The 21,026-nt window shown below is 47.9% G+C and overlaps 1 protein-coding gene across 5 annotated transcripts in view; it reads right to left on the bottom strand.

Annotated features, from left to right (window-relative positions):
- Positions 1–21,026, bottom strand: part of LOC119460525 (activating signal cointegrator 1 complex subunit 3) — a 418,279-nt gene that overhangs the window by 180,408 nt on the left and 216,845 nt on the right. For all 5 annotated transcript variants that reach the window (XM_049655120.1, XM_049655118.1, XM_049655119.1 and 2 more), the window contains one exon: positions 8,852–9,077. In XM_049655120.1, the coding sequence (XP_049511077.1) occupies positions 8,852–9,077 (226 nt within the window). The remainder of the gene's footprint in view (positions 1–8,851; positions 9,078–21,026) is intronic.

Here is a 21,026-nt window from a genome sequence, read left to right as displayed (position 1 = left end):
AGCACGCAAGCTTTCGGAAGTGCTCAGGCAAACGTCCTCCAAAATTAAAAGTGCCTCCGTGACTTCTCTTGAGATGCAATGCGGTCGCGGCTGCACTTCCTCGCATAACTCTTCGTTTGATTCATGGTATTCCTGGGCACCCGTGACATCATCAATCATTTCTTCCTCGATCAGGAGCCCAGTCGTGGCGATACAATGATCAATCGCGATGTAGTCCTGAAGGGTCACATCTGTTGGGAAGGACAGCATCCAAGTTCTGGCAGTCATCGTCTACTCCCGCATGCTCGGGTCTCACAAAACCGCTGTGCCGAAAAGAGTTGGCGATGACTTACGGAGGTGTATTTTTCCACACGTGAGCGATGATGTGCACTACGCCGAGTAAGTCCCCTTGATACAGCTTTCCAGCTTCTGAGCATAAGATCATTCGCTGTAGCAAGTGCTTTTGGTACTTCAACTTCATGTAGTGATTGACAACCTGGTCCATTGGTTGAAAGGCACATATAGTGCCGGGCGGCAAAAAAAAAAAACTACTTGACGCTCTTCAGTTCGACTGTGCAGTTATGTGCACTGACGTTGTCAATGGCCATAATTATTTTGCGGTCCTTAGACATGAAGTGCTGGTCCAACTGCTGCAGCCAGCCTCGAATAATATCCGAGGTCGTCCATGCCTTCCTGTTCACTCTGTACTCGACAGGAAGGCTTTTCATGTTTTTAAAACAAAGTGGCTTGTGCGCCTTCCCGATGAAAAGTGGTAAGCGCTCCGTGCCAGTCATATTGCTGGCAAGAAGCACAGTTATTCTTTGCTTGCACTTCTTGCCACCAATGCACAGGTCCCCTTTGAATGTCACTGTCTTGTTGGGCAGAGCTCTGAAAGAAAGAGCAGTTTCGTCTGCATTGAACACATCACTTGGTTGATATGCGGCAATGTGTTCAAGCAGCTTCACATTTTTCCACTGGGTGCTCACGTTTTCTTCAGTGCTCGCCTTTTCGCCACACACACTTCTAAAGATGAGTTCGTGTTTTTCCCAAAGCCTCACAAACCACACTTCTGAAGCTCTGATCGATTGAATGTTCATCATCGCAGCGTACTTCTCAGCTTGTGCCATGATGAGAGGTATGCTCAAATGCAGATGCGCACTGCCACAGTCAGTCACCCATCGGAGCAAAGCTTTTTCAAGCTGGGGATGAGCAGTGGTTCACAACTACTTTCTTGAAGCCTGAAACTTCTCGCTTTCAAGCGCTTGAAGAATTTATTGCTCATCTTATTGAGATAGCAATTATATGGACACTCCAAAGCGGATTTCTGGAGTCGGCGTTGCCGTGAGGTTCCGTATGACGTCAACGGCGATGAAATCGACGCCGCGCTCCGGACGCTGTATGTGCGAGTGAAAGTGCACGAGGGACGCATGCTTTCACGGGGAGCAAACGCATGTCGGAGAGCAAACCCGTGTTCTGTGCCATGCTCCCTGAAGGGCTGCAGAATTAAGCATCTCTTTCCTCCTTTACAATCACCATATATAGACAGCAAACGCGACTTCTTCCGTCGCACGAAAGGCCGTGGGGGCATGGGAGGGAGGGAGGGAGGGAGGGGAGGCAACGTTGAGCTGCGGCACCAAATGCGTATTTATATAAAAACGTTGCGAGGCAACAAGGTGAGTAAGATTTCCAACGCTGCTCGACGAATGTATCATTCTGCATCTCGTCGAAAACCTCCAAGTCGCCCCCAGAAACACTGGCACCAGTCACCAACATTCGGTGCACGTTCGGTGCGAACGTGGGCAAAACGCCGACGGTGTCGACAACAGTTCTGCGCATTGCTGGTGCTGCTGCATGTCCATGTTTATACAGATGATAAAACTACTATCCTCACTCCGTATGGCTCGTTACTAATTTGCTATCGCAATTGATGCTTCGCCTTTCGGGTGAAACTGCGACAAGTTTTTTGATGTACGTTCCCAACGTGCTCTGCTTCACGTCGTACTTTATCATAACGTCCTGTTGCGATGTGCAGTTCTTCAAGGCCTTCAAAATTTCCACCTTGGTTGCCTAATCCTTCGCTTCGTATTTCTGCCGCTTTGCCGGCGTGCACAACGCGGTCACAACGAAGGGAAAAAAAATCCGCAAGAAGAGAGGATACCGATTCGACAACAAATGAAAAAATGGCCTCAGAGGCGCAGTGGAGCGAAGAAAGAAGACAGCGACGTTCGGTGACGCTGCAATCGCCCCAATAATTATTTGATGATGATGGCGATGCCTCTCAGGTTTCGGTTTCACTCTAGTGGTGCTAGCGCCACCTTTACCACACTTTCGTGTAGTGGCAGCTGTCAGCATTTGTCCGAATTATGAGGTGCGTGGCCGAATTTTAATGAATTAATGAAGGTTTGGTCCCATAGACTGACATGTACTTTGGCCAGGACCAATATAACTTTCTGAATTATCCTAATTAATGGGTGTCAAATTAACCAGCTTTTACTGTACGACCATTAAGTGCATAGTTATGTTGCGTTCCCGCCAGGTACGTGTTAACAGGGGTTTCACTGTAACATTGGAATTGATACATGCTGGATGCACGGTACCAACATCTCTGAAACTCGCACGGCAATGCAGCCTTATAACTAAGCTTGCCGGGCTTGGCTTGCCTGCGGTTTGGGCGTAGTCAGTGCTCAGTGACCTAAGCTTCGCTAGTTTCAGTTTCAAGATCAAAATTAAGATGTTGCTGTTTCTGCTCAACTCGTGACAGAAATTTAGGTCGTCCTTATACATTAAGTCTACGGGGCGCCAGTAGCAATTCCGCGAAGCAGTCCAAATAATTGAGCGTGTCCAAATATACTGTCAGTAACAGTATGTACAGGTTTTATTTCATGATACAGTCAACTTCCTTTAATTTGATCTTCACGGGACCAACAAAAATTAGGAACCATCCGGCAAGACATAAAAAACCTCTTAACACCCACAGGTTCAATTGGCAGCATTTGCCAGATTCTAACGTGACCCCAAATCAAATGCACACAAAGTTTCTATGGGTTCAGAGTACAAAACAATGTGCACCTAAATCATATGCACACCATATGTAATTTTTTTTTTAGTGTAACATGCCTCTCATCATTGCAGTCACAAATAAGATGAAACCTGTAGAGCTTACTTTACGAGAATATAAATTTACACTTAATGTCCATCGTCGTCACTCTCAAACAGCTATTTACCACTGTATACGGACTACAACATGTTTTCCTCCATGAGGTTCACTGTGTTTGATATTCTGCATTTGTTGTACAACTCTGCAACCATCGTAAATGGGATGGTGGCCTATGCCTAGACTAACCCTTCACGAGTGTTGCGAAGCTTGCAAGCCTCCAGAGCGCTGAAAACGTCACACGACTGCTGCCACTAGCTTAGAATGTAAAATAGCTTTATCTTTTGAATGAGCATTTGTAATAAAAGCCTGAATATGACTTGTCATCGGCGTCAAACTCAAAATCTTGTTCAGCCACCATCTTGTCATGACAATGATGTCAGCTTTGATGGTAGGCTGCTGCTAACGCTGTTTTAGTTTGTGTGAAATTGTAACAAGCAAGCACTTTACAGAACACTTTTCTGGGAGAAAAGGTGTGCATTAGAAATGGGTAAACGCGGCAATTATTCATTGTGAGCCAACGTTTTCGCTGTGAAAAATGCCAAAGGTAGGCCCAAAATCGGCATTTTAAATGGGAGATAACGCATCGTTAATGCCTCAGTTGCCCCTAACCTAAGCACTGCTAAAGCAAACGCTAGAGCTATTGGGGTCGCCTCTGAGGTCAGGTGTGTGTGTACTGACTATTCAAGTTATAATTAGAGGCCGAATGGTTAGGCAATAAAAAAGCGCGTTTTAGGCGCCAAAAACAGGCAGGAAAAACAATGTTTCAGGTCTCCAACGTCGTAAATATAGGCACAATAAATTTTTACATAAATGCAGATAATTTCAAATGAAGACGTGCGCGACCTGTATCTACGACAGGAAAAGAAGAAATGTTATTGATTATGATGGCACAAAGGCACCAACAGTTAAATATAGCCGTGCAATTGTCCCATAAAACTGCTGGACTAATGACGATCAATTGGCTTAATTCAACAAGCACATTGCTCATATTCATGTTCAATGGCCACTGTATAAGAGCGTCACATATAGTGAATTAGGCATGAAAAAGAATACTTGAAAGCTGCGAACACTAATTAAAACGCGCTACCTTATGTCTGACCGCAATTAAATTAACACACAATAAAAACAGACAAATAATAAATGCAAGAGAGACTACGGTTCAGTAAGAAATTAACATGTTCTTACATGAGGACTGTTAGGTACAACTCTGGCCATTTGCTCATATACAATGACATTATCCAAATTGTACAGGCAAGATGTCCCAACACTGCCAAATACACTTCCCCCCATTTCAAGTGCACATGTTTGAAGAAATCTGTTTGGAGAGCACGCAGAACGTAGTCAAAGTGAAGGTTGTGGAAACGATAGCAAACTGCCACCATCTCCAGATTTTTGGATTCAAAATTGTGCCTTTGTCAGCGAGAATGATCTTGTACGCTGAGAATGAACGCTCGACAGTGATGAACACCTTAAAAATAAATTACAAACAAAAGCCGCGTGCACATCACATTTTCCTTTCTTCTTTTGCTCTTCACTCTCCTTTCCCCTGACAGCTGGCTCTCCATGGTTTCGGATTCACCAACCGCTCGTGCCATCTCAGCGCGGCGGCGTATGCTGGCCGGTGCGTCCCATTTCACTACTGCTGCTAGCGGTGTTCCTTTTTGAGGACGGACTTGAAGGGAGGAACAGGTTCTCATCGAGAACGAAGAGTACAGGGTTGATTTACATTATTTACAAGGGAAGTAGCAGTACGAGACGTTACGTCTCAGTCTAACATGACTGGATCGAAGCATACTACATCGAAGCACTGGCTACATCTCCCGGCAGATGGGAGAGCACTCTGCAGATGGGAGAGCACTCTCGATGGCCTGCCAAAGTCTCTTAAAACCCCTCTGTCGAAGCTGCGGTCCCACCATCTTCCAATCGGAGCGTCGAGAGTCACCGATGGTCTGCGTTTAGGGCGAGGGTGCGCATAATCCCCCGGCGCATTCGTTTTCCGACCACATTCGGAGAAGTGCCCTCGGGCCCACATTGCTCACTCCCCCACATAAAGGAGGGGACACTCATAGACAGGTGGCGTCGCGCCTGGCTTGAACTGACGCCTCTATTCCTGGAATGGGCCAGCTGGTCTGTCGAGCGGCCGCGAGAACATGTCTACTTTTCCAAGAGTCTCCTCTTCCTATAGTGTCGAGACACGTACTCTTTGTAAGGTGTAGAGACATGGTGTCGCCGCTGATCTTTTCCCGGCGGGACGGCTTTTCAGCCTCCCGAAGTGATTAGTCGCAGGCAATCAGGAGGCGCTTCCAAGATCGCTGCCCCCGCTAGTCGCCAAACGTAACAGCTCCTCCGCGGCCCGGAAAATCTCGACCGGCCAGAGCTAACAACCGCTGGTCAGGTAGAGAATGGCTGGTGACCAAGAAGATGGCTTGGCATTCTGCAACAACTGCCAACTCGGAATGCCCCCAACCATCTCACAACAACCGGCATGGAAGAGTCGCTCCCGGCAATACAGTACCACTCAGAGTGCAAACGCCCGGAATCAGCTGTTTAATTCACCAGGCCTCATACCACAATTTCAAAATAAGCCGCTCAACTGGGGTCTGCAAATTTTGACCCCTAAAATTTTGAGTGATTTGAGTGTTTAGTCTGAGTGATTTACTATTAAATCATCTCCTTCTTTGAAGCGACTGGCGGACAGCTCGACCAACTCTGGAACAATGCAGCTGTCTTTATTGAAGCTACGCAACTTGCACTCCTGCGAACTGCCCTCTACTGCATTGTCCAGCTCACGCTGTGCATCGGCACACAGCTCGTCGGTCTCGATCGCTGTCTGACCCGCACAGTCCAAATGATTCGTGCCTAAATCATCCCTCTTTTGGCAATCTAGACTGGCAGACAGCTTTACCGATCCCTGAACCATGCAGCTGTTTTCCTTTGAGCAACGAAGCTCGCAATCCTCCGAACTGCCCACAACTGCCTCGTCCAGCTCGCACTGCACATCGGCAAGCAGCCCTGACTCGACCTGGGTGCTCGTGTCTGTCGGGTCAGCAGTGCCCTGTTCTTCGTTAACGACCTCGCTCACAATTTCTGCGACGCCCACACACGGTGACTGTGCCAATTCATTCACAGCTGGCCTAGCTGTCTCTACAGTGCTCTGTCGGCACAGCACCTCGTCGCTCTCACTACGGCCTTCAACGGCCTTTTTCGCCACTAAGGCAATGTTAGCAGCTAACACTTTAAGTTCATCTTTGAACTCGCTGCTAGCGTCAGAAGTACTAACCTCTTCGGCTCTTGCAAAAACCCTGCTAGCGACTTCCTCCTACTTTCGCTGCCTCCAACTTACAGATTTCTCAAGCCTCCGTTGTCTGTCTTCGATTGACTGCTCCAAACATCCAATGTGTCTCTCCACCGATGCTACATACTCCCTGCTTGCTTCCGTTTCTTCTGGACTGCATTTCTCCTGCAATATTCTTTTCAATTCCTGCCTCTTTTCTTCCTGTTCCTGTCTAATTTTTTCTTGTTCCTGCCTAATTGGTTCCTGTTTCTGTATTTTGCTTAGAATTTTGTTACCGAGATGCTCGATGATATACAAATCATTGTCACTTTGGAGAATGGTTTTTCAAATTTCTGCTTCCGCTAAGCCCTCCTCTACGTCTACCTCGAGCTCTTCACACAACCAGAACAGTCCAGCTCTCGTCAAACTCAACAGTACCATGGTCGCTACTTTTAAGCTTTGGCTCTGCTGTCACACAATACTTGCTCTGATACACACGCAAATCAGAATTCCAAATCAGAATACAAGTAAAAGATCCCCAGCGATTCAATTCTACAAACACAGAGAAATTAAAGCCTGGTAAATCTTACAGCCAAAACCAAACGCTTACCCACAGAAGCAGCATAATATCACCAGTCCTTCTCCGCCGTATCCAGTCAGTTGCAAGAGGTGGTCATTCCCAAGTCGCTTCCAACTTGATCAGGATACCGGTCGGTCACCACGTCCATCCCAAGATCCGTGAGGTAAATCCAACCACTGCTAACCAGTTGTTGGCAGCTGGGAGTATTGTGGTCTATCCGAGTTCAACATCAAACTGCGGGTCGCTCTCTAGCCTACGCCGCCGCTGTTACCAGTTGTAGGAGTTGAGGCCGTGGCCTCGCCAGCAGTTGTAAGAGTTGGAGTCGGGCATATCCAAAGTGGTAGCTGGCCCATGCTGTCGTCCGCCTCATCCACGCTGAAGACATTGTTGACAGGAGGAACACGTTCTCATTGAGAAGAGTACAGGGTTTATTTACATTATTTACAAGGGAAGTAGGAGTACGAGACGTTACGTCTCAGTCTAACATGACTGGATCGAAGCATACTACATCGAAGCACTGGCTACATCTCAGGGCAGATGGGAGAGCACTCTGCAGATGGGAGAGCACTCTCGATGGCCCACCAAAGTCTCTTAAAACCCCTCTGTCGAAGCTGCGGTCCCACCATCCTCTAATCGGAGCGTCGAGAGTCACCGATGGTCTGCGTTGAGGGCGAGGGTGCGCATAATCCCCCGGCGCCTTCGTTTTCCGACCACATTCGGAGAAGTGCCCTCGGGCCCACACTGCTCACTCCCCCACATAAAGGAGCGGACACTCGTAGACAGGTGGCTTTGCACCTGACTTGAACTGACGCCTCTGTTCCTGGAATGGGCCAGCTGGTCTGTCGAGCGGCCGTGAGAACGCGTCTACTTTTCCAAGAGTCTCCTCTTCCTATAGTGTCGAGACACGTACTCTTTGTAAGGTGTAGAGACATGGTGTCGCCGCTGATCTTTTCCCGGCGGGACGGCTTTTCAGCCTCCCGAAGCGATTAGTCGCAGGCAATCAGGAGACGCTTCCAAGATCGCTGCCCCCGCTGGTCGCCGAACGTAACAGCGGTTGTTTTCCGGGAGTTGGTTGAACTAGAGGACTAGGTTGAACCCCATAGAGTTCCGAACAGTCAATGTTGCCCGGTAACATGAATAACAGTCTCTAACTGCACTCGAAAGCGAAACTTGAGGCTAAATAGTGTTCACGTAGGCGCCAATATTGAAAATAGGCATTAATAGGCATTTAGGCACAAACGCCAAAATAGGCATTTATAGGCACTGTAAAAACACTATAAGAGCCCTTCTTAACCTCTAATTCATGCTCATATATCAAAGTGGGGCGATAGGAGCGCAAGGAACAAAAAAGGCATTTGCCTAAAATCCGGTTTCTAGTTACAATTATCTGGCAAAGGCCAAAAGGCCATTATCAGGATAACAAAAAAAAAACAAAAATAAAAACAAGAGCTTTCCCCATAGAAATGTATGGGTGCAGCCGGGACCTTCAGAGGGGATTGAGTTAATCAAGAAATTGAGTTAACTAGGGTTAAATGAGCAGAAGTATGATATATATATATATATATATATATATACACATACACATATTACTTTATTTGGCAGAATAAAAGTGTGCCCATGGGCAATAGTTCCGGACTAGTACACAACCTACTTGGGATGAGAGACAAGCAAAAATCGAGAAAAGAGGCAAAGAAAGATCTGCTTTAACAAATAACATCTTCATCACCCCGCTCAGCAGTAACAGACTCATGGAAGCAACATGCACAGGTACTAGTAAAACAGCTTCGTTGACACTTTATACCAGCCAGTTTCCAACTTTCAGTCAGACAGAAAATAAACAAGTACAGCCTTGAACCCTCACCAATGTCCTTGCCACCGAGGTCCTTTATTTGTTCCAGGCTCATGTCTTTCTCCTCAAGGTTTCTCAGCACACTGTAGTTGAGCTCCGAGAACTGTTTCAGGGGTGTCTCAAAGTGCCACGTCTGTCGCTCAACAACCTTGCACAGGGTCAGCATGCGGCCTGCCATAATAGCGCCACCAGCCCTTAGCACCATGTCAAAGAGGGCACGAAGAATCCGTGTGGCATTCTGCAAAGCAAATGGCAGGGAGTATCAGGCACCAGAGAAGAAACTGGCTAAGCTATCATCCAAGCACCCAGGTGCAGATCTACGGGAGATCTCCGGATGTCTTGGCCTACCCCTCAGATTTCTGCATCACGCCTTGCTGACAGGGTGATGGCCCTGTTGCCATCACCCTGTCATAATATGGCCGCCAGCATTCTTCAAAAGTATTTTTTGCATGTACCAGTGGTAGCAGCCATGTAGAAGTAAAGCTAGCTCGCTCACAGGCGTAGCTGTTTTCTGCAGGGGTGTGGTGTCGCGAAGTTACCTTAGTTATTTTTTCTCACTAACACCTTAGACCTCCTGGCGCCAGCCATGCCTTACTTGTCCCGGCGGCATTGACAATGCCTTCTTTTGTTTGCTTTCTCGTTTCATACGCTTCAAAAATTTTTCACTGTGTGCGTCGATTCCAATGATTCAACGATAGCTCGAGTGATAGCTCTCTATTAAGTAATATGCTCTTTAAAGGCACCTGTGGATATTTTGATCAGCCTACGCACTGCAGCGACTCAAATATGCATTAGCACAAATGAGACGGGCACTACACACGGAGAAATATTCTTTAATAAAGCTGTGTCACAAAGAGACGTCCGTAAAACAAAATTGTCTAGTTAGTCTTGTAAGTTGAAACAGCAAAAATATCTGCTAGTTAATATTTTGCCTCGTCTAATTTCCTTTCAGCTTTGCAACGCTTGGCTGTCAGTGTGCGACCGCACAGTCACCTGCCAACATTTAAAAGGCGCGATTGGCTTGCTTCGCTACTATCCAAAGCGCAGCAGCACAGGGTAGCAGACAAAAGAGCACCACCCATAACGCTCACTACGCCTGCGCGAAACTCGTTGCAGCCGCTGGCCCGCGGTGGCGCCGAGCAGAGGTCATGCGCTCCGGTTAACAGTGGACCGCTCTGTTCACACACCCTCGCAGTGTCGGTGGGGACTGCACACGTGCCATGTGTGAGGAAGCAAGGAGAAAGGGAACGTCTCGCATGCAATTGGCTACGCGGTTGGTGATGTCCTTTCTCTCTTGCAGCGGTGCGCGTGCAAGTCATTCTATCCGACATCACAATGGTACAGCCACGTGTCATGTGTTCTCCCGAGGAGCAGCTCGTGTACTAAGAACGGAGCCGCGAACAGCGCCGGGAGTCCGCACTCCGCTGCCATGCCGCCAACGCCAAACGTGTCCATGTCTTCATAGCTCAGCATAAAGTCGCGCGTAAAGTGGCACATGAATGCACAACATAGTTCAAAAACACTTTAGTATACCCGCGTGATAAACCTTAAGACATACACCGCGGCCGCCCCTTTTCAGCTTCGCCAGTCAACCATCTCCATGAGCTGTAAGGGCCGAACATTTTTATTGCGACAGCAATTATATGGACACTCCAAGCGGATTTCTGCCATCGCCGTCACCGCACGCAGAGAGCAAACGCGACGTCTTCCATTGCGCGAAAGGCCGTGGGAGGATGGGAGGGTGGGAGGGAGCGAGGGGAGGTGACTTTTAGCTGCGGCACCAAATGCGTATATTGCGACCAGGCGCAAGGGTAACTGGAATCTCACAGGCCAAAGGAGGAAAATGGGAAGGCAGCGTGGGAAGGAGGGGGTGCGGCTTCTGCTCTGCGAGCAACTGCGTACCTGTACTTCGCGTGGCGGCGGGCGGTCGCGCAAACCGTGTCTTGAAAGCGATCTGCAACACGGCTCCTAATTTTGCATGCACTGTGCTTTCGCCGCTTAGTTTCCGTTGAAGCGATAGACCGCACGAACCTTCGCTCACTGCTGCTGGTGCGCTTGCTCCCGCCAGCGTTTTGACAGCGGTTGTGTGCGGTCATCAAGTGTGATCTATTCATGTTTGCGTGTGCACACTGACACCATGCTTGTTAATTCAGTTAGTAAGCGAATGTGTCCAAGTTTATACAGCCAATAAAACTACTATCCTTACTCCATATAGCTCTCTACTAATTTGCTATCACAATTGATGCTTTGCCTTTCGGGCGAAACTGCAATTTTTTTCCTTCAAAATGTACCGTGTACCCCTACCTATAACTGCAAGAGATCCGGTCACATCGATTTCGTCTCTGCATTTTTTTTTTTTCACCAATACTCTAAACGTCTCTTGCTTATCTCGACAGCTGACCGGTTGACGCTTTGGTTCACTTAAAACCCAAGCGCTTCTGGAAGGTGTACGATAGCTATGGGTGAGTTATCACCAATCACTGGGTGAATCCCTTCGCATTGAACTAGGATGTGCCGAGTGGTCTCTGGATTTCAGCTGCAGCATACAGATGCCTGATCTAGTTCCGAACATTTGCTCCGGTATGTTTTTGTCCTTAGGCAACCGGCTTGAGCCTCAAATTGCAAGGCCCTGCCCTTTGTGTTATCGTAAAGAATTTCCCTTCCAATTTCTTTTGTTTCCATTCTTTGCATCCAATTAACTGTCTCTTGTTTCTCTCACTTTCTTTACGATGACTATTGGTTGTCTATTTACAGTTTCAATTACCATGTACTTTCTTCACTCTTTGTCCATTTTGTGTGCCCTTTACTTGTGCCCTTTAGCCGCCCACTTACAGTAAAAGCTCGATGATACGATCACGGCTAATACGAATTTCCGGATGATACGAATTTTTCTGTGGTCCCGGCTGAGCCCCAATACTTTGCAACGTGCTAGAGAAGAGTTGTTACGAATCGATTTCCGGCCTGCGTCGGTTGATACGAATAAACGCCGCCCCACCGACAGCCGCGAAAGAGAACAGCGCGCAGTCACGCGCTTTCTCCCGTTCTCTTTTGGTGCAGAGGCGCGGATGCGGCGCCGGACAGCGCAGACTCCGCGACTGGGCGCGAGGAGTTTGAAGCGGTGGCGCTTTTGTACTTTTCCTCCTTTTCGGCGGCCGCCCATCAGACGGAGTGGCTGCTGTGCTTCGGGCCGCGTTCTTTGTGTTTGCGCCATTTTACCTAGTCGCAGCGAGCTATGTCTACCGAGATAGGGTTGTCTACCGAGATAGAAGGACATTAGAGACTTTTTCTTCAAGAATTAAATGCTTTTTGCGTACATGTGCCTGAGTGAGTTCACCTCTGACTCTTTAATTTAGCTACAGTCGAATCTCGTTAATTCGAACACACTTATTTCGAACATACCGCGCACCGACAATGCTCTTAGCAGCGCGCCAAATCACGCGGCGGCGCCTCCGACCGGCATTGCTCCGACACCGCCGTAGAGCAAAAGCTCAGAAGAGACCCCTCAATGCCGCGCGCGAAGGAACGGGGGAAAAAAAAAGAACCCGCGGCGGAAATTTCATCCACTCTCAAATTGCAAGGTCGCCGTTTCTGCATCGCGCCGGAACAAGCGTGTACGTGCACACGACTAGTGTGTTCTAGACAACCCTATTCTAGCACACACTAGTGCCGACGTCTCAGCCACGCAGATAAAATGGCAGTGAACCCTTCTCCTCTATGCTTCCTCTATTTTCTAGTCACATGTTGACCTTGCACGCTGCGGCAGCAACGCAGAGGGCGCAGTCGGGCCAACGAAACTGCCCACGCCCGCAAACGCTCGCTTCCCGATAATGGCAGAAAACGAAACTTCAGGGAGCGGCTAAAATAAGCTGGCGCCAGCACAGCGGCGGGAGCGCACGGAGTCGAAGGCGAGAAAGCTACGAGGGAGTTGAGAGGGAGGGAGGGAGGGCGAGAGGAGCCACAAAAGCGGCGGAGTTGACGCGGCCAAATCCGCTTCCCTGCCGCCCTCCTCCCTCCCCTTCGACGGTCTCCGCGCACACGGGCACACCCGTGTGCCGGCGCCGCCCGCTCCCTGAAGCTTCGTTTTCTACCGTTATCGGGAAGCGACCGTTAGCCGGCCTGGGCAGTTTCGTGGCCCGCGCTTGCTATGCGCTTGCTCGCCGCGATATTTCACGACTCGCACCGTTCGCGCATCGTGCTATGGTGCACGAATACTTCAAAAATACGTCCTTTTAATTCGAACAAATTTTCGGGCCCCTTCGAGTTCGAATTATCGAGATTCGACAGTAGTTTTAATTGTGTTTCGATGATACGAATTTCGGCTAATACGAATATTTTTCGTGACCCCGTGAGATTCGTATCATCGAGCTTTTACTGTACTATGGTTCAAGTGTGGGTGAGTTTGTGATTCATGTATGACAAAGAACAGTGTACAAAACGCTCCATGTCAGAAAAGCACACACACACACACAACACTGTTTTGAGTGTGCATTTCCTTCAGGGGTGTCTTTGTGTGGGCTGTGGTTAGTCAAGCCTCAATTAGATGACAATTGACTGTAGTTTTAATTGTTTCGATGATACGAATTTCGGCTAATACGAATATTTTTCGTGACCCCGTGAGATTCGTATCATTGAGCTTTCACTGTATTTTCATTCATGTTTCCGAGTCTGAGACTCAGGAACATGAACCAACTTATACCTGCCAAGTCTGGAGGAACTAATTCCGGAGTTCTTTGGTTTTACAACTCCACCTCTCCCCCAATGTCAATATTTTCAAGTACTCCCAGCCGAACTTCACAGGTTTATTTACGCATATGCACATGACCATATGGGTGAATCCAGATAACAACGAACAGGTGGTCCTGGTCACCATTCCCGATTTTGATGAAATTTACTTTAGGTGCAGGTTTTGGGCCTAGAACAATGATTCTGAACTTAGTTTTGTCAAAAAAATATTTAGTTAGCCTGAAAAAAATAAGCACAAATTTTTGCCGTCGAAAACGCTTTTCCATCAGTTTTGCGATTTCTGAACTTTGAGCGCACATAGAAACACAATGATATACTTTGTGGGGATTGAGGGAGGCGCCGGCGCTATTGCGCAGGCTTCACCTGTTCTGCCATCCCTCGCCTTCATTCCCCCGCCCGCGCCGCCTAACCGGTTCCCGCGGTGGCGCTGCGCTAACCAGTTCCCGCGGTCGTCCGCTGACACCTTTGTGATGACTAGGACTGGAGCTCGCGCACGGTGCCTTTGCCCGTGCCGGGAGCGCGTACTTTGTGGTGATCCTTTCCCGACGCTAAGCCGACGAGTGGTGCCTAGTGCTCGTGCAAGGTCGTACCACACCGAGCCGCACTTGCCGAAAGGCCAAGCCGAAGGAGGTTGCCCGAGCTCTCGCGAGTTGACCCATTGGTTATCGCCAGAGCAAGTAGCATAGCCACCGGGACTTTTCCTAGCGGTATGTCCCAGCTTGAGCCTGTGCTCTCGCCGCGACGTGCTATAGGCGCCAGTTATTGTATTTTCCTCCTGGCGCGTCCCCCCTTTGGTTCCCCGCCGCGCAGGCGTTTGTGCAGTGCTGGTGCCGACGGATTCAATAAACAGTTTCCGTCAACTCAGGGCTTTACTGTGTTTTTGCGTGCGTCGCTCGGTAGCCCCTTGCAGCCTCTGAGCTCGCGCGCGAGCTCATAGGCTGCAAGGCGACGGCTGACGCGGCCCTGTGGCTTGCTCAGCTCGAACTCTGGAGGCGACGGCTGCTGGAGGCGACGGCTGACGCGGCCCTGTGGCTTGCTCAGCTCGAACTCGCGGTGGTTGGTCTCCTCTGAGACGCCAAGAACCCACAACTTCTCAAATCACAATATTTTTTTCCCACAAAGAACAAGTAAAATGCTACCTTATCAGTATTTTATTGCACTTGGCTACAAAAGGAACTTTGAGAAAAAAAATCACTAACATAGTGAACGGACCAAAATACCTGTAATTCAGGCATTTATTGCTCTAGACTAATTAAAGTGAGGATAATGAAACTCGGTGCAAATGAACCTTTAAATGTTCACAGTCTTTCAAAATAATTTTCGTTACTTTGTCAAGCATCGTTATATCGTAGTTTGCCAAAAACATCAAAATTTGAAAATACTTTTCTGAAAAAGGCCATTTTTATTTTTTATAAAATCACTCTGGTTCAAGTCAAGGACGTTGTCTACCACTGTGCACAAAAAAAAGTTGCATTATTTGAGTAACGAACAAGTTACAATGCGTCAAATGCGACCACACTCAGCCTAGCGGCCACAACACGCATTTCGTGTGTTCTGATTTGTTGAGCTATGCAAGAACCCATTCAACGTAATATTCATTGTTCAAATATAATGCTGCCAACAAGTGTTGCTGTCCTGTATGGGTTGCAACCTTTTTTACCCGCACAATTGTGCATGTTGTATGCCAGTGTGGCCGAGGAAGAAGGCTGACGATACTGTTGCCATGGGGTTGTATTTTATTAATCTGGTCTTGCACCTTTTTAAGAACATGTGACATTCGATTTCTTTGCCGAAAAAGTTGCTTATCCGAAGCAACTTTTCTTGCCACGAAGAACTGCAGTTCGGAGCTGTGGGTGCGCTTGCACTCCCACATATGCCAAGACTGAATACCAGGCCTTGCAGGAACCACAACCCATTCTCTTGCCTTCAATAGCAGCTTTTGAAGCGTAAATTAATGTAACCTATGGTAGCTTAGGAGTCCAAACTTGCACCACATCAGAAGCACAGTTGATGGCAGATGAAGCAGGATTTCGAAGGTTGTGTAGCATTGCCTGGTGCTTCACAATGCCTCTGACTCCATTGCAGGCATTTTTCTGTGTTCCCCTGTACAGTAGCGCAGAATAACCACTTGGCTGATGCATACCCGTTCTTGAAATGAGCAGCAGCACCGTCATTGACATGAGTAATATGAGCATACACTGCGATGTGCTCTTCAAGCCATTTGTGCACCTTAGCCAAGGCGTAGCATGCATGGGCCGAGTCATGGCACATGTCATCGCTTATGACAGCAAAACTGTGCGCCCCTTTCTGGGTCGTGGCTACAAAGGTGAATATGGTGACTTGACTTTTACTCCAGTGATGGACGGAATTTCGTCTAGTAGCGTGACTGTCCAGTTGTCTGCAAAATCGAAATGCAGAAATCTTGCTTTCTGCATACACTTCTTTTCTTTACTGATTGCTTCGCCTTGAATGTGCCTGATGTAGTTGTGGGTTATCCATTTCTTTAGGCATGTCTGAAGATGCTCCAAGAATGCACTCAGGGTAGACTCATTATTAAGACACTTTTCTCCCAAGTCGCATATATTTCTTCAAGAATTCCAAGGTCAGTCACTGTGAGAGATCTGACCGTCGGACACGCTGGACACTCTCCAAAGTTTGCACTTAAAGGAAACGGGACTGCACAGGCAAAGTTCGCGAAAGTCTTCGGTACTTTTCTTGTAACCCGAGCTCTTTTCCAGCGCACATACCAGTAGCGCACCCAGGATATCTGCCAGGGGGGGGTTGACAGTTTGCCAATACCATCTAAACAGCACTAATTTCGATTTCTTCACGTGAAATTGTCAAAAAAATGCGCTTTTTGTGAGTGTGCAGACGATTGCGCGTCTTACATCTTAGTTGCAGTACTCAAATGCGCAAGGAAAGAAAAGGGGTTAAACAAAAGGGGGGGATAAGTCGGCCTCAGGGGGGGGTTACAACCCCCGAATCCCCCCCCGTCGGTGCGCCACTGGCACATACTGCCAATTTTATGTTGGCACAGTACACACTAACACATACTTCCTGTGTCGGCATGTGCGCAACACATTTCGGTCGCAAAGAGTAGAACTTAGTCCGACCAATTGGAGTGTCAGAGTGAGCTTCTTTAAACATGCGGTAAGTTTCACGTATAGAGCGTGTCATTACACATTTCAAAATAAATTCTTTCTTGGTTGGCTACAATTAAAATGATCTTCAGTGTAATATTGCAATGCTGCTTCGAGATCTTTCTGGTTTACCCTTTTTCTTGTATAAGGTTCAGGGCCGGACCACACACCATGATTTTCTTTGTACTTTCTGGATTTACGGATCATGTAGCGTTTCACTGATGGAATAACATGCTATATCTCTTTGATGTCAAGTAACTTTGGCAACAAAGTTAAAAGACGACAATGCTCACTGAATGACTCCGAATATTCGAAGGCTTGCTTTAAGTTGTTCAGCCAGTCTGAACAGGTATTGCAGCTTTCTGTCGATGTCACAGGCTGGCTTTCCGTGTCATATGCTGCTGATAAACTGGACCTAATGTCTTCTTGAGACCATGTTCGATTTCTCCTTCCTTTCGCTTGGCATATAAGCTTTAATGTTGTCTTTTAGTCAAATGTGGAGGTTTTAGTGGCGAAACTTCTGGGAACCGCACATACCTGTCGAGCTCTTCAACGGTCGCTTGTTTTGGAACGAACACTTCCTGTGACGTAGATGCCTCCTCAGACTCAGATGAAACGTTATTTTCAGATGTTTCAACCAGTGTTGATGCATCCTCATGTGTCAACGTGTGCTAAGGAGCCAGCGAAGTTGAAGAAACCGCGGTCAGTGCCTTGAAGCGATTGACAGTTCCCGCAGAGAAAATGCGTTTCTCAAACAGGAACGTTGGTGTCAGGCAGGTGTTGCCTTATTTCAACAATGTCCAAGTCCTTTAAGCTACGAAAGTTCCGCTGATACACAATTTTCTTCTTGTGTCTCTGCAGATAGTCAGCACAACCACACGTTTCAGGCTATACTTTGTGGCTTCAGTCATCACAGCGGAGGCGTCTTCCGAAAGACTACCAGCAGACCTAATGTAATATACCTTGTTGACGCACTGACAGCCTTCGTCTTACACTTTCTATGTTCCTTATCTCATTCACTCTCCAAACTTTGGTATCACGCGCAAGCGGACTCCACTTACAATTGAAGCGGCAAGCGCCTACCGTCACGGATCAGGAGACAAAGCTTGAGGCACAATGCAACTTGGCAGCGCATTTATTTTCTATTTTGTTATTTTTATTTTTTTGAGGGCTTCTTTATGAGTGTGGTGAAAGTGGTTTAAATCATGGATCTGGGAGCTCAAAATTGTGCAACGCGATACTAACGAATTTCTGACATTTATCACTAAATCGCTGCTGATACCTAAAATTTAGTGTGGCAGTATGACATATGAGTGCTCATCCATTCATTCACTCACTTGTACGTATGTACGTACACACCGTATTTACTCGAATCTAGGCCAACCTCGATTCTAAGCCGACCCCCGAAAGTCTGAAGCCAGAAAGAAAAAAAGAACTTGCCTCGAATTTAGGCCGAACAAAAAAGCGACGACAGCGCTCAGAAATTGAAAACAGCATTTATTCAATATGAACATGCCGAGCTCATTCTATGTCATCATTGTTGCTAGCCTCGTCGTGATCACGCTTGTTGCTGTCATCTTCAAACAGTGCACTATATTCAGTACCATCAAGCGCATCAGAGATGCTGCACTTTTTGAAGGAGCACACGATCAAAGTTCCCAAGTAAATGCCATCCTCAGTGCGGCGCACGCAAAAAGCACCTCCCGTTGCCCCTTCCAACGACAGACGCTTTTCTCATCGATGCCGAAGTCACGCCGGGCTTGTACGTTCAACGATGCCTTTGCGGCTAGCACAACTTTTCGTTTCCAACGACGGACGCTTTTCTCATCGATGCCGAAGTCCCGCTGGGCTTGAACATTTAACGATACCTCTGTGGTTAACACAACTTTTTGTCTGAAAGCGGCACAACAGTGGCATCGCCTGTTTGGTGCGATTACGATAATGCCTTGCCGAACGCCGGTACGGACACAGGTCAAAATGGCGACGTTGCTCGTATACTTCAATTGGTTAGTGGCGCGGCTAGTAGCGGCTGTGATAGTGACTTTTCTAGATAGAGACTTTTCTATCAATCACAGTTAAAAGCTGGCATGTTGTTTAAAATCCTTGAATCTAAGCCGACCCTACAGTTCGGTATATGATTATTTGAAAAAAAAACTATTGGCCTAGATTTGAATAAATACGGTACATATGTAGATACATACAGGTAAACCTGCTTATAACGAACCTCCATATAACGAATTCCTGGATATAACAAAGTTTTTCTACTCCCCGCCGTTACTCCATAGAAGCACATGTATTTGAGACCTCTACGTAAAGAAGCGGCAGTGGGAGACCTCCTCGAAATAACAAATTTTTCCTGCCAACAACCTAGAGATTTCGCTCCAAATTTTGTCATTTTAGCGCGAGCAGCAACCGGAAGCACCTTCTCCGCCGCGCTCAAATTCACGGCGACTGCGAGGCGAGATCGAGCGCACGTGTGCGAGGCGGGCCTGCATCCCTCGACCCGGCGATCTTGCCGCCGCGGGCCTGACCTTTCCCCCTTTCTTCATTCAAACCTGATCCCGCCGCTTGCTGCAGCTGGCCTAGCCCGCCAAGCCGGCACTCTCCTTTTTCAGTTGATGTTGCCGAAAAAAACAAAAAAAAAAAACATTTTTTTTCAACGCGCTGGCAGCGCCACTCTTTCGTTACTGTGCAAGTCACTGCGCTTCACTTCAGTAACCTGACACTAGGTGACACTATACGACGCTACGACGCCATCGTGTCGCTCGCTTTTCGTTTCCGCCGCCTCGCGCCTGTGTGAAACGACACGCGCCCACGCATTCAGCACCTGGTGTGACATTCTAAAGATGAGTGCTTCGACGAAGAAACGCAAGATATTGACTCTGGAGGACAAAATGGCCATCTTGGACGCCGCTTCTGGAGGCCAAAAAAAAAGAAGCATGTAGCTGCCAAATTTGGCATCCCAGCTAGTTCTTTGTCCACAATTTTAAATGCGAAAGATGCGATTCACAGCGCTGTGGAGCGTGGCACGGACGGCAAGAAGTTGAAGTCATACGAAACATACGCCGACAAAGCTGTGTTCACATGGTTTATGGACATGCGGGCACGAAACGTACCCATAAGCGGCGCTGTTTTGCAGCAAAACGCAAGGGATGCTTGCATCCTGGGCTGCGATGATTTACAAGGCAGTAACGGGTGGCTTGAAGGTTGTAAACGCAGGTACGGGATCGTCGGCAAAGTAATCAGTTTGTTTTTCGAATTTTCGTGCCGAACCTGCATATAACGATATCCTCTTTATAACAAAGTTTTTCGGGAATTTTTCAATTTCGTTATATGCGGGTTTAGCTGTATTGGCACTGGTGAAGCAGGCAGAAACTTGAGCTTGCCTCATCTACATAAAAAATTTAGTTGAACAAAAATTCAACTGCAAGTTCAGTGCTCTGTACCATAGCACGTTAGTAGCCTAGTTGCTTATATATAATCATTTGCTGGCAATTCCCTGCACTAGGATCAAGTTACCTTATTTAATACAGTGTAGACTGCTTCCTTATTTAATACAGTTGTAAAGAGGTTTATTGGGCAAGTCCAACAAACAAGCGGTAGCTCGGAACAGTAGGCAGGGAGAACAAGATGGTGGTGTCCGAACGCCGATCTTGTGCCTTCTCCTCGTGATGATGATCGCCGGGATGTCATTCCTCTTCATTTCTTCATTATAATTGCCCCTGTCGAGAAAGGTGGAGCCATCCTGGCGATCTAACAAGTGGGGACAAGAGGGTCAAAGTACGGCTTGAGCAACATCACGTGAACAACATCACAAGTACGTGAACAACATCACGTCCACGTCGACGACGGTCGCCGGGCGGCGTAAGAGGTTCAATGACGTAGTTTACGGGGGAGGTACGCTCGACGACGCGGTAGAGACCATGATAATTGGAAAGCAGTTTGGATGACAAGCCAGGAGCGCAGGGCGGTACATGAAGCCAGACAAGTGCTCCAGGAGCGAATGTTGCGACAGGAGGGCGGTCGTCATCGCGGGCGTTTTTCTGGCGTTGTTGGTCGGCCGTAGTAAAGCGCTTGGCTAGTTGTCGGCAATCTTCAGCGTAACGGGCGGCTTCCGACACGGGCGTGCACTCTGAGGCATCTGGTGCGTATGGCAGCAACGTGTCGATTGTGTGCGACGGCTGGCGACCGTACAGAAGGAAGAAAGGGGAAAATCCGGTTGTGACTTGCGTAGCGGTGTTATACGCGTATGTCGCAAATGGAAGAACCAGGTCCCAGTTTGTTTGATCAGATGCGACATGTGT

Source organism: Dermacentor silvarum, chromosome 8 (genome assembly GCF_013339745.2).
Source record: "Dermacentor silvarum isolate Dsil-2018 chromosome 8, BIME_Dsil_1.4, whole genome shotgun sequence".
In the NCBI taxonomy this organism is placed as follows: Eukaryota; Metazoa; Arthropoda; class Arachnida; order Ixodida; family Ixodidae; genus Dermacentor; species Dermacentor silvarum.
This window is presented reverse-complemented; position numbering and strand designations above follow the sequence as displayed.